Here is a 14550-nt window from a genome sequence, read left to right as displayed (position 1 = left end):
GTTATCTCCAAGGTGGGTTCAAAGACTATAAAGTTTATCGCTTTCACAGCTGCCCCTGAAAAGTAGTTTGGTTTCTTGCCCACTAGTCTTGAATACTTTGGCTCACCTTGTCAGGTAAGCAGTATTCTTTCTAACTCGGACCAAGTTAGGATTATTTCCTTCCATCCTTGTGAAAAACTAAAGGTTTCCTTTCTGAAAGGCTTTTCATTTTAACAAAGTGCTTGAAGGTTTCAAAACCAAGGGTGATGTTCACAGAGATTTTCCTTTCTCTTAGTGGATGCTAGGATATATTTATCTAGATGGATTTTGTCTCTCCCTCCCATTCCATCATTCAAGTTATACCACTGCCTGCTAGCTCTAAATCCCTCTTTGATATTGGTGCCAGTTGAGATTTGGCTTCCCTGCTCCTGAACTTTTATCACCCTCTACTGCTCCCTGTGGGTGACCTGTTCCAAACTGACTTAGCCCCTTTAGCTAAAGATGGAAACTGACCAGAGAAACAAAAGTACATAGTCGGCAATCTGTCCCTTTTATTTAAGTGGTTGGAACTTACAGGGATCAGTGGCCACTTACTCAGTTAAACTATGTTTTAGTTTGCTAAGAATGTTTGATTTGCAAAGATCTTTCAAGTATTAACAGTAGAATTATTCTGAGAGTATTTCTAAGTTTACATGCTAATGAAAGGCTACTACATTAATTTGCCTACATTTCTTCCTCACTGAAGCTATCAGCAACGTTCTAACTTTGCATTTGTATGCAGTTAGAATAGTCATTGGAAGCTAAAGCTGCAGAGCTTCACATTAAATTTTACATTTTCAGTATTGAGAGTTTTATGCAGTTCTACATGAACAAAAAAATCCGTGACAGAATTAGCACTAAGAAAACAATTAGCTTTACATCCTCTTTCATAACTTGTGTCTATTACCTACATTCAGTTCTTCCTCATCCCCCTTGTTTTTAGCCTTTCTTGTTCTCTTTTCTTCAGGTTACACTGTTCCCACATGTACGTTTGTTTACATAGATACATAATATCGTTGGCTAAGCTCTGTATATGAAAGAGGATTCGTGGAAGGGGGTTCCTTTCTGAAGTTAACCTTGGTTGATATACATTCTAATTTACATATAAATGCCATTTTCATATTAATTCCTCAAACCACTCCCCTGTGTGTAAGCTGTGCAAATAACTTCTGAAACCATGAGAACAAAAACATAAAATGAACAGAAAGTTTGAAGCAGCACTGAAAGGCTTGCACAATTACAGAGCAATTTTTCTAGATCATGAAGTATATCACATTCACATGTCCCTTTTTACTCTCCAACAAATTAAGGGATTTGACCACCTACACACACACACACACACACACACACACACACACACACACACACCTCTACAACATCTTTGCTCTATTAAAAATAAGCAGAATTGTCTCTGTTACCAGACCTTAAGGTGTCCATAACATAGTCCTATGAGGCATAAAAGTTATATGAGGAAGAATATAGTTTTGTTTTTATGGGTGAGGATCTAGAACACAGGGTATTTAGAAGCCATCTATGTAATCTTCCAGGTAGCCTGTAACCAGTATGGTAAAAGTACTCTGGTCTCCTGACAGAATTTTCTTCCTGCTTGACAGAGTAAATACTCTTCTGTCATTGCCATCTGTCTGAGAGACCAGTTATCTATATGTATGCAAATCTATTATTGCAGTTGCCTATAGAGGAATCATTGGTAATATGTACAGATACTTCTGTATTATCTCCTAACTGTACTTATACCCTGGTTTCTCAGGAAGTCCAGGGAGTATCTTTAAAAATCCCTTCTTAGACATAGAGGTAATACTACCTATACTGGGCTATTCCTCAGTTTCCATATTTACTTTAGTTCTCTTGCAGCTCTGTCAACAAACTCCAAAGTATTATTAGTTTCAACAAATACCAGGATACCAGAACTTGTTGACCAGGATTCATTAGGTTGCTGTTAGAGCACTATCACAGGATAAAGGGGCAAGTGTTCATCTTATTTTCAAAGTGTATGAACTTTGGCAAGAAACTTTTCCAGGTTAGGCCCACCAGCTCTGTTGTCTATAGGTCTTAAAGATTTTGTGCCCCCAAAATCTCCACCCACAATGACCCAAGCACTTCTGGTTTTGCCTACTGGTACGAAAACAACTATAAATTAATGTAAAAAGATCTATGTGGCATTTTGAATTGTCCATTTCTGTGCTATATCCATTCAGCCTTCTTGTGGCCTTTAAAAGAACTCTGTACTTGATGAGATGACTTTACTTCTTAGCATGCATGTTGTTAGGAAGGGCTGAGAGCTAGTTACAATAGTACTTTTCATTGACACCTCACAAAATACCTGAGAACAACTACAAATCCACAGTGTTTGGTTTTTTGATTCTGAATCTATGGCTAGTCAGAACGACATGGTGGCAGGAGCATGTCGCAGAGGCTACTCACCTAGTGGTGGACAGGAAACTATAAAAGAAATGGATGAGAAATGGGTATAATCCTCAGAGGGCAGGCTAACATGACCTCCTTCTTTCCAGTTATGCCCCTTTTCCTCCGGAAATAGTGCTATCAGTTGGGTACCAAACATTCATTCAACACATGAGTCTGTTGGGGAAATTTCATACTCAAACCATAATAACTGGTATTTTAGGCTGGTCCTAAGATTTTCAAGGTTTTTGACCCAAAGTATCTCTCATTTTTCTTTTCTTTTTTTCGGAGCTGGGGACCGAACCCAAGTATCTCTCGTTTTAAGCCTCGCCCACAATACTGTTTCAAGGAGTAACAGAAGAGAAAAGGTTAAAAAGATCACTGTTGCTGGCAAGCAACCAGGAAATCCAAGCCTTGGGGAAAAGCATAGCCTTTGCTTATTTCTAGGCCTCAAAAAACAGCAGTGAGAAATAAAAATAAAAATGAAATACAGTGCCCAAATAAAGGTCACAGATCAGATGCATATCACAGAGAGCAATGAATTCCCCTCATTCTACTCCTTGAGAGGAAAGAGTTTGGTGAACAGTGGGGGCAGCCTCCTGGCCAGGGACAGGCTCATAAATAATAGCATAGGGTGATAGTGATGATACAGGTGGGAAGTTTCAGCCTTGGATCAGGGTAGGGATGGGCATGTGTGCAGCAAAGGGTCCTCAACTATTATTTTGTAGTCATCCCTAGCAAGTTGCTGATGGGGAATGAGTTATATCCCTTCAGCAACAAAGGAAACACATTTGATTGGGTAGATGGCAAACATGGACCTTCAGTAGAGAAGGTCCATTCTGTAAATGGAGTTAAAGTTGATTCATTGACTAGACTGATGTTCAAAAAAGTCATACTCCTCCTAATATCTGGCCTGAGTTCGCTCTTCCCCATTGTGATGCCCCATTTCCAACCTCAGCTTCATGGGCTGATAATTCCCAAAAAGAGCTGTGAAGTGCCTTAGAATCTATTTCTCATAACAAAGAGGCAAAAATTCTCCAACATTTAGATATAAATCAAAGTACTTCAGGAAGGTTGGCCATGGTGGCACACACCTCTAATCTCAGCACTCAAAAAGCTGAACCAGAATGATCTCTGCAAGTTCAAGGTCAACATGGGCAAGTTCCAGTCAAGGCTGTATATCAAGAAGCTGTCTCAACACCCCTGACCCCCTTTAGAAAAAGACATAAAACAACAAAAGAGGGGAGTACGTTTGGGATTATCCCTCTAATAATAGCTCGGTCTGATGAAGTTTCTAAGAGTAGAAAACATGGAAAATTAGGCAACTGGCCATGATTTGAGCACTGACTTGATTTAAAGTGCCCTGTCTTGCTATATTGCCACATACTGTGGCCTTATTACCTTACTGAGAGTCATAAGGAAGTTGACAAGGCAAAAGGGAGATGAAGCCCCTCTCTGGCTGCTTATCTCTAGGAATCAGATTGTGTGAAAGGCTGGAGAAGGGGGTATTTGCATAAGTGGTTATATGTGTGCTTTGTGCTTCTCTTTGTTTCTGATAAGATATGTGCATTCTTTATCAGCACCCCTTAGAAACAGTTCCTTAGACCAGTGTAGGAATTGCATTGAAATCACATTAAAAACAAATAACCTGCCCTTTCTCCTGAGAAGTCTCACTAGTTAGAGCTAGAGCAGCTAGAGCAGCTCACTGCAGTCAGTAGCCCATCACTTTTCCCCTCCATAGCCACTGTGAAGATTTACTTTCTGTGAGTCTAAATTGTGTTCTTACTACACACACTGACTACAGAAAGTACTTCGATAATTTACCTCAGACTGAAGCACTTCTCTTAGTGGTTGCATGCAGCACATCTTTAGGGTTTTATTTCCATTGGTAAGGAACTTTTCTAGTTCCTCAACGTATAACTCCAAAAGATATCACTGAGAACCAGACTCATGACAATAATGTTCGTCTTTAGGCAGCACAGTTGCAAGTCTGGAAAACAACTAAGATAAATTTTTTCCTCTGGCCTTCAAATCACACTTAGAGGTAACCAGTCACAGAAGGCACTTACTTATGCCAGGACTAGCCCTAATTAGAACTGTCCGCAGTAAGAACCTGTACAGTCATTCCTTAGGCATCCCATATGATTTATTGTGCGCAAATGGCACCTGTCTTTATTTCTCCTATATTTCAAAGACTTCATTATATGTATGTAACTTTGAAAACTAGTCCTGGCAGTGCTAAGGATTTCCTGTTCCCGGAGTGTAGTGCTCAAAGATGGTTTCTCTAGTGACCATCTGAATGCTACTCCAAGTTTCTTCTAAGATCCTGTCACCTGTGACTTCTACACCACATAGCTAGCTCTGAATATCAGAATAAAGGCCATGCATTTTGACACTGATTCAAATTCTAGAATTTGTCATCTTGTCATATCTTGTCATCTTACTACCTTTTTGAGGACATAAGGAAGCTGGAAACAGCAGAAAAAGAACAGAAAAAGAGGAGAGGGATACTGTGGAAGGAATGTCCTTTTCCTGTGTGAAAGATACAGAAAGGGGTGTGTTTGTGGTGTAGTGTGTGTGTGTGTGTGTGTGTGTGTGTGTGTGTGTGTGTGTGTGTGAGAGAGAGAGAGAGAGAGAGAGAGAGAGAGAGAGAAATATGAATGAATGAATATGAAAGTTATATCGTTTCTTAAAACATTTGAGAGGCCTTCCTTAAGTGCTCCCATTACTCCTTTGAGTGTTCTCCAGCAGCACAGTTTCCATAGTTGGGGGTGGGGTTGGGTGCTGCCCAAAGAATAATTTGCTCTATTTCTTGCTTTCTGTTTTAAGAGAAGTGTACCCCTACTTTCCAAACATTCTCTGTATTCCCACCACTGCCTCCTACTCCATCTAGACTACCTCCTCACCATCCAGGAAACCCAACAGTAGGGTAGGACAGATTAGACCCTTTGAAATCTGCATAGCCAAAGTTGTAGAGTTCCACAAAAGAAGCCCAAGGAGGCGCCTCAAGTGAATGTTGTTGAATAGCTGTTGTGATATAAAGGGGGCTGTACTGAACACAATGTGAAACCTATTATGGCTTCAGGAGCCAAAAGCCCTAAAGAGGGTGGCATTGTTAACCATCCTTATATTTCTGAGAGAACTTGTATCACTTCAAAGATCATCTGTTAAATTGTGGGACACATAGTGGAGCCTCTGCCCTCTGCCCTCTTCACAACTCCTTGCTTGCTAGCTCTGCCTCCCTGACAAAAGTCCTCTGCCTTGTTACTAAGCCTCTTGTCTGTTGGCTCTGGCATCCTAACGGAGTCCTCTTAGGTTTTGTCTCCTAAACATTTTTACTAGCCTCACATCCTTGATGTACCAATCAAAGTAACCTTGGCAACTGCTAGAAAAAATGATTTGGAATTTTGACTCTCAGGATTCCTTCACAGAGTTACGTGGGTAAGAAGAAGGCACTGCCATCATCTCCTTGGCCTGTATAAACTGAAGCAGATAAACAAACATGCTTATCTGCCATATTATACTCTTGTTTTCCCCAGTCCTTGTAAGGTTACAGTGGACCAAGATTCTCAGAGAGCAGTTACTTGCCTTTGTGAACAAGTCTCTCACCCTGGGGGTAGGGATTCAAACAACCCCCTTACCAACTTCATAAATCATATAGAATGGAAGTAAGACTGAGAGCTGGCCAAGGGAGAAAGGCCAAGCATAAGGCAAGGAGAGGTGAACTCTCTGTTGGCCTTGGATTACAAACTCTTCTTGGCACTATCAGCCACAGTGTCAGAAAAAAATAGGTCCTACAGAAACTTCATATTCACAGGCTCTAGGTAAGCAATGGCCAAAGAGAGGACAGGAAGCAAATAAGAAAAACTCAGCCCTCACTATGGAGTGAATTTAGACCCAGAGATGGGAGTGGTAAGGTTCCCATGAACTTCAAGCTACACTCCTGTGCCAAACACTTGTTCTTGTTTGGTTTGGTTTGTTTTGTTTTGGTTTGGTTTGTTTGTTTGTTTGTTTGTCCCTTTAAACAAACCTTTCACTATGGTCTAACAATAGGGAAAACTTCTGAAATAGCCACAAACTTAAGATATTCTAGAAGGAAACATAATGTATATCTTGTATTACCTAGTTTGCTTTTAACTGGGTTAATTTTACAAACTTCCTTTTTCAGGAAGTTTACAGATTGATTATTGGTAAGGGGGAAAAGGAGAAGACTTACAATATTGGTGGAGATTGATAGTGCCAGCCCCAAGGCATCAAGGGAAAGGAGACAGGCATAAACACTAACACAAGGTTCATGAAATTTAAGATCCACTGAGGTTAAACTGCATTCCTGAATAAATCTTCAACATTTCTAGTCTTGCTGACACTTAATACAAGACATCCCGAAAAGTTAACCATCAAAGTTGGGGTAATGAAGGTGGTTTGACAAGAGCAGTTTTTACTTCTGTGAGAGCAGAATGCCTTTTTAAAATGGAGTTCAGTTTTGCCTACCATCCCTAGTGTCGCTCAAAGATTGTTTGTGAAGCTCACTCGGGACCCTGTCCAGGAGAGAGCTGAAAGGCACAATTCATTGCTTTTGCCATCATCCAGTGCCAGGGTGTGCCCCAAATCATTTGCTAGAGCTGCTTCTCCAAGAGAGTATCTATCTTTCTAGCAGGATTCTCCTTGCCCTTCCCCCACACCATTGCCTTCAGCATTTGCGTCTACATCCTCCCCACTTTCCTGCCCAACAAAGTTAGGGCTCTTGAGCCCTGGCCATGCAAGGCAATTCACAAGATCTACAGAGAACAGGGCACTTTCTCTGTCACCGTCTTTTCTTCTTGCTTCCCTCCTTCTGGACTTTGGGGATTTTTCCATCGAATCAAAATAACTATGTAAGTGGCAGTTGCCTTCCTGTCTATAGTCTCCCACATTGGAGTGGAACCAGAGGGGAAGAGAGAAGATAAGAAACAAGGACAGATTATACCATGACATTTCAGCCTCCTTTTTCTCCCAGCCTCTTCAGAAAAGGGGACAAGTAAGTAATAAGAACTAACTAGATAGAGCCTCAGATAGGAGGGGGTTGTGGTTGAAGAGTAAATGGGGAGGGATGGTTTTTGACCCATCCCATTAACACTGTACTAATGCTTAGGCGCTCAATATCCTTTTTCTAGCTCCTAACCCAGTGTTTGTTTTGTGGTTGGTCCCACACCTCTCGCATCATGTCCTTTTCCGCCTCTCCTGACATAGGACCCTGTGTTTTGCTGGCAATATTGCTGAATCCTTGGGTGGAACATTCCCTGTAGAAAATACGGAAGACTTTCCTATAAATAGTTTCCTTCTGGCTATGTGGTACACAATGCTTTAAGTGTGACAAAAAGGGAAGTAAGATGTTCCCCCTCACTGCCTCCTCCAACCTACCACACCCACCCCAGCCTGCTCTCCACCCCTTTTCAGCATGCTTCAATCCAGTGTGAGACTTCTGCTGCTAGGATTTTTCCCAGTAACCCATCTACTGTGTATGGTCGGAACCCCAAGTAGCAGGAGCTCTTGTCCTGATGACTTTGACTTTTAAAGTAGTACAGAGCAATGGGAATATGGTTGCATTCTCCCAACCCAAACAGTACACTACCTTTCAGGGGCTCCAAAAATGAAGTGAGTTGGTTCGGTCCTCACTACAACACTCTCCTTTAGGAGGTCACCCCTGAGGGAGGTATGGCCAGTTATGTCTGCTTCCTTGCAAAGTACTGTGATTAGAGCTAAAAGTGAAAGCCAGTGAAGGGCCTAGCTCATCAGCAAGTGTTGCTTGTATGCTGGCTCCATATCTAGGTTGTATTCATAAGTTGTGGGATATAAAAGGCTTAGAAATATTTCTCAGTATTGATGTTGCTAGGATGTTGAAGCCTTGGGTTACTAGTTCTTTTATGGAGTCCATCTATGCAGGACACAAGGATAAGATTTTCTCAGAAGTATTAGAGCAGATAATGAACATACAGTGCTGTGCAATCTCCCACCCTACTCCAAGGTTTGGTGCAACTGTTTTGAGCAGAGGAATTTTCTAGTGTGCTGAGAATTAACAAGAACGTGAACCATTTAGGTTCTTTCCCCTCCTTCAATCTTTCTTGTCCTTGTGACTAGAAAATCTTTGAATGGAGACATCTAAGTCAGTTGTTTTCCTTCATCTAACCCTGGGATTCTGTCATTCTTTGGAAACTGAGATAAAGCCTACTTTTCATAGAGCAGAACTATGGGCATATACAAGAAGAGAGACTGGTCTAAGTGTGGGCTGAATCTACAGGATAGTAGATTATTCAGAAAAAAAAAACCTCTGGTATAAGCTTGCTCCTTCCTTCTCTCCCTCCCTCCCTTCTTCCTTCCTTCTCCTTTGACAAAGGTTTGCTATGTAGCTCTGACTTTGTTCACCAGGCTGCCCTGAACTCACAGAACCCTTCCTGCCTCTGCTCCTGCCTCTTGGGATTAAAATGTACCATAATGCCCAGCAAAGCTTGTTTTCTTACTGACCTCATTTTAAAGACTTGGTAATAGCAAGAATAAGAAAAAATAGAGATTTAATTGAGGATGCCAGTGAGTAGGGGCCCAAAACTTTAAGGTTTGATTAAATTGTAATTGTTAGTATAGGACTACATACTTTATTTGGAATAGTATAGCTCTGGAACTATATATTCATTCCTTTCTAGAACTACCAAGTTAGATTAGTGGCTCCCGTTTCTTAAACTGACATGATTTTGAGGACTCCACAACAACTGTGTTTTGAATTGATGTGAATGAACATGGCCCTCTTATAAAGCTCTTAGGGACACTTTGAATATTTTCCCCATCCCTAAATTTCAAAAGAGCTGGCTATGCTTAAAACTTAAACTTGGCCTTAGAACCTTTGTATACCACTGATGTTTGCTGGCATCCTAGAGGCATTTTCTCTTCACCCGTTCTTCCTCCTTACCTGTAGCTGACACCTCCAAGTCATTTCTCCAAGTTTGTAACCTCTTTTTTCAGTAAACCCACTTCTTGACCCACAATTATTCAATAGCTGGGAGAGTAGAAAATAAACTTAGTTTCTAGGTCAGTAGATTTGGGCTGCAGTGTAATTCACCATCTTGGGGAAGGTAGCCAAACCCTCAATTTCTTCATTTGTAAATGGTAGTGACCATGCCTGTAGTGCAGGGTTTGTGGTACAGCCAGCGCAATGTCAACTCATAGCTGGTATGCTATTAATGGTAACTGTTACAGTCAGTGAGTCTCAAACTCAGATTATTTTTTAATTGAAGTGTAATTAATTAGGGAGCAATTCAGTGCAGTCTTGTGGGCAATCCCTATTTCCTCCCTTCTCTTTTCTCCTCGAACTACCTAAGTTTCTCTGTCACCGTTTGCAAATGACAGAATCTGTGCCAAAATGATTATTTTACTTCTGTCCTTTACCCCATTTTCCTGGTGTTATTTTGCCTCTGCCTACCTGTCTTATCCCTACCTCCCACTGTCTTCCCACCATCTCCCTTGGAATCTTGAGGGGAGTAGCAGTAGTTTAAGAAAAATTAACAAAGCAATAAAAAAAAAATCAACTCAGAGACCAACTCAGACCAAGAAAGCTCTAGGCGGCAGGGGGCAGATAATAGATCAGGGAACACCAAGAACAGCTAAGCTGCTCATTTAAAAAAGGGGCTGGTTGGTTGGTTGGGTTGGGTTGGCTTTTTTTTCTTCAAGATGGTTTCTCTGCTTAGCCCTGGCTAGCTGTCCTGGAACTCACTCTGTAGACCAGGCTGGCCTCAAACTTCGAGACCACTCGCTCCTCCTTCCCAAGTGCTGGAATTAAAGGTGTATGCCACTACCACCTGGCAAAAGGTTTTTTTCTCTCTTCAGAAAACATTCCTGATGACCTGTAAATACTATCTATACTTTGTTCTTCCTGCTGTATACCTCTTAGTTGCAAATACCAGGTTCAAAGAGCCTGAAGTTTTAAATGTCCTGAGGTTGGCATTATCTCCCACTTAAAATGGTCTGAAATGGGCTTATGCAAAAGGTTTCCTTGGAGAGTTTATTGTTCATCTCTTTGCAACTTCAGTGAGAATTGAGTATATTACCGTTAAAGTCTGAGCCATATTTCATAGCTGAAAACCGTGACTATTAAGTCATAATGTACTAAAAGCCAAGAAGAGGTCAAGGCCTTCAGATTGGGCTCGGCTGGGGCCTTGGCCAGGATGTCAGTACCAGGTACCTGTTTAAGAGAAATAACCTGAAGCAAATAATTACCTCCTTTGCTGATAAGAGGTCCCAGTACTTTTCCAATAGCTTGATTGCACTAGAATATTTCATTGGACCATAACTTGTGGAGCACTGATTTATGGGTACTTACCTTAACATCATGCAAACTATTGTATATGTTGGTGGAACCTAATGTTCCTCTCGTTCTGGGTTGGTTGGTGTAAACAGTATTGGTTATTGCATCACTTAGTCCTTTCTCTGCCCATGCTGTTTCTTATGTTTGCAGTTCAGATTTTGTCCACCAGGTGGCCCTTCCTAGGAAGGAGCTGGAGGAAAGAACCTCAAGGCTCAGATGCCACCTTCTTTTTCATTCCTTCCTTCCTTCTTTTCTTTTTTACGCCAAAACGATGAAACTGTACTTTAATGCAAACATGTAATTTTTATTAGACAACAGTAACCTTGTATCCTTATGGCATCATTAACTACTCTTCAATGGTATATGTATAGTTGAACACATTACTATTAGACACATAGGTCTATAACATACCATCTTAGTTTGCTTATATTCTAGAAAAAACAGATGTTGGTAAATATAAGTGGATTTGTTCATAGTTTGGGAAATTTTCCCCCTGGGATGGAGTTTCTCTTTGGATTCTCTGTATTTTTCATTATTTCATATTTTATAGGAATAAGGAACCAAAAGTTAAAAGAAAATCAGGAAGTCTGCACATGTAGACAGAACTGTTATCAGCACTTTGAGATTCCTGGGAGGCATGTCCCTCTTGGTGTCGATACTTCAGGGTTTTCATTTTGGGAACACTTGGAGAGATCCTAAATCTTGCTTTCTTCGGGCTCCTGTTTACACTGTTACATCATCACAGGAAAGGATTTTCCTGAGGCGCAGTTTATGTGTCACTTTGGATTGTAGTTTTCTTTTCAGCTTGCTCTTTATAAAAACTAACAATTTTGCTTTTAAAAATTAGTCCAGTCATGTTGCTGTATAGCTATAATCCCAGCATTTAGTCTCTTGTGTGGTCAGAGGCCAGCCTGAGCTATATAGACAGACCCTGTCTAGAAAGAAAGGAGGGAAAGAGGGGAGGAAGGGCTGGAGAAGTGGCTCAGCAGCAAGAGCACTGGCTGTTCTCCCAGAGGACTGGGTCGATGGCTGCGAGATTAGCTCACAACCTTCTGTAACTCCAGTTCCAGAGAATCTAACAAGGCACTCATATGGTGCACAGTCATTCATACCAGCAAAAGATCCATACTCAGGAGATAAAAATAAATAAGGGCAGAGCGCTCAGGTAATGGTGTTGAATGCATTTCTTTGCAGCATAGGATAGAGAGATCAAGGAGACAGGGAGCAGTCTCTGTTGCCACTCCATTGCTAACTCCAGTACCCTGTCAGCTTTCAATATCCTCTTTCTTCCACCTACTGCTTCCTACTATGCGTCCATCCCATATCACATGCAGACCACCTATTATTCCCATACCTGTACTTTTCAAGGAAGAGATGGGTTGAGTGGGTTCCAGAATTTGGACCAGTCTGGGTAAGCATCTGGCTAGGTAAGGAGACAGATGCGTTTCTCAGTGAGTGAACGTGCACATGGAAAAATCTGTTTCCAAAGAAAGAAATTGACTGAGGGGTTAGTCGGCTGGAGGAAGTGAAGAATAGTGGGAGTAGGCATTCAGAGTGTGACTGGAGAGCACCACAGAGCCAGTTAGAGCTTGCTGACTGGCACCCAAAGAGCTTTTAAATGCAGTATCGCCCTCTGCTGAATGCTTTCTACCTCCTGTTAGAGCATTTCTTCTTTCTCTAGAAATCGGCTCTGGTTTGCCTTTTACCAGCCTCCAAAGTCCTCTTTGGAAATGCCAATTGGCACAAGAAAGTGCTGAACTGTTTACAGTCCCTGACTAAGGTTCAGGGAGGGGATGTGGTTTAACTGGGCCACAAAGCCCAGTACAGGACTTATTTGCATGGCCCCTGACGCCATGTGACGCAGCTGGCTCCTCCTATATAAAGAAGCAGGAGCCGAAATTATCTCTGAGTCTGGGTTGGACTGGCGGCTGTGGAGTTGTGACATACTAGGTGACACCCCTGGAGCCACTTCCTTTCAACTCCAGCTTGAAAGTGCCTGCCTGGCTCAGGGTCTGCACTGCAGCCTACTCCTAGCTCCAGGGCTTGACTGCGGCGTCAGAGCCTATCCTGTAGCAGCGCGCCAGCAGCCACTCAAACCAACCACAGCTCCCCGGCAACCCGAATCATGAACACCGAAATGTATCAGACGCCCATGGAGGTGGCGGTCTATCAACTGCACAATTTCTCCATCTCCTTCTTCTCTTCTCTGCTTGGAGGGGATGTGGTTTCCGTTAAACTGGATAACAGGTAACCACTGGCCTTAACTCGCGCGCTGAAGTGAGCCAGGGAGCCTGCGGGAGCTGGGCTCAGAGGTGGATCTCAGAGCTAGCTAGCTGGTCCCTGTTCCCCGCGGTGTAGCATCCTGGGAAGGGGCGGGGGTAGGGGACGCAGGAAGGGGGGTCACCTCCGCGCCGGGATCCGCCGGCGGAGCGTCCCTGCGGCTGCTGCGTGGTGAAAAACAGTAGCTGCACCCGGGAAGGCAGAGGGCCGCTGAGCTAGTCAAGGCTGGGGCAGGAAGAAGGCCAGAAGCTTCTGAATTGAGAAGGAATTCCTAGCTAGGTTCGGAGTTCGGTAGGTTTGCCTGGACCTTTGGGGCCCACAGTAGGGACTTCCCTTGGGCGCGCACTCCATTGTTTGCAAATCGCCCAAAAGCAGGCCGCTCAAGCCGGGGAGCCCCAGAAACCGCGAGGCTCCAATCCATTGGAAGTCAGGGCGGAGCCCACACAAGGCTTATGGGGGTTGGGGAAAGTGCAGCTTCCTGCAGGGGCTAGAAAGGGACTAAAAACTAAAATGCCTGGACTTCAGGCCACGGAGGCAGAAGAGAGGAAGGCGGTAGGCAGATGGAGGACTTCGGCCACAGCTGTCTTGTGTGCTTAGAGTGGTGGACTAATGGGTGGCTATGTTTTTTTTTTTTTTTTGTTTTGTCTTTCCAGTGCCTCTGGAGCCAGCGTGGTGGCCCTAGACAACAAGATTGAGCAGGCCATGGTGAGTAGCATCACTGCGCCATTGCTGCCCTCGGACTTAGCTGCAGCTTATGTAACTCTGGACAGGTCTAAGGGCATGGATGCAGAAGTGTTTAGCCAGGATCCTAAGGAAAATAACTGCTAGCTTCCCATCCTCATTGGAAACCTTAAAGTACAATTAGTAGGATACTCCCTTTTCACTCCACCATCCCAGGGCTTTACAGCTGCTTCTGGCTCCCTCCTGAATGGTGCAAAGGGAGAGCTATGACTCTTGAATTTGTCTGCCTCCTGCAGTTGGCAGGGGCAGAGCTCATTGGATGCAGTTGCACTGCAGTGCCTCTGCAGAACCTGGGCTAGGATCAGGAGTTGGGAGGAAACAAAAAGCAAAGCACCCCACCCTTTGCTGGCCTGGTTCTGACTAGGTAGAGGTTATACTCCACCAAGCAGCAAAGATGCTACAGAACCTTGAGGCTTGTTTCAGTAATGTCACAGTTTCCTATCCGTCAGTAGATTCAAAGGGTATAATGAGCTCTGTCCCTCCCCAGAACGAGGTTCCTGTGTCCTGTCTGAGTCTGCAAGACAAGCTGTAACTCTGTGTACTGGGTTATGTGCAGAGGAGGAAATGCGAAAACAATTTCATATTCTTGGAGAATATTTGTAAAGCAGACCAACAATATGGGGGTGCACTATAGGCTTACCCCAGATTTGTGCCAGCACCACGGCAAACTGAGAGTCCTTACCCTAGTCAGAATTGAAAGACATTAACAATTTTGAGGGAACCTGCCTGGAACAAAACTGAGCTCCCAACCCTGGTAT

General features: G+C 43.1%; 1 protein-coding gene across 5 annotated transcripts in view; it reads left to right on the top strand.

Annotated features, from left to right (window-relative positions):
- Positions 1 to 14550, top strand: part of Tsc22d3 (TSC22 domain family, member 3) — a 59975-nt gene that overhangs the window by 43658 nt on the left and 1767 nt on the right. For 4 of the 5 annotated variants that reach the window (NM_001400982.1, XM_087600863.1, NM_001400983.1 and 1 more), the window contains exon 3: positions 13705 to 13756. In NM_001400982.1, the coding sequence (NP_001387911.1) occupies positions 13705 to 13756 (52 nt within the window). Of the gene's footprint in view, positions 1 to 12692; positions 13019 to 13704; positions 13757 to 14550 lie in introns of those variants that run through there. The other variant, NM_031345.2, reaches the window with a different exon arrangement.

The sequence above is a fragment of the Rattus norvegicus genome, chromosome X (assembly GCF_021556685.1).
Source record: "Rattus norvegicus strain SHRSP/BbbUtx chromosome X, alternate assembly SHRSP_T2T, whole genome shotgun sequence".
Classification (NCBI taxonomy): Eukaryota; Metazoa; Chordata; class Mammalia; order Rodentia; family Muridae; genus Rattus; species Rattus norvegicus.
Note: the sequence above shows the minus strand (reverse complement) of the source record. Positions and strands in the feature narration are given on the sequence as shown.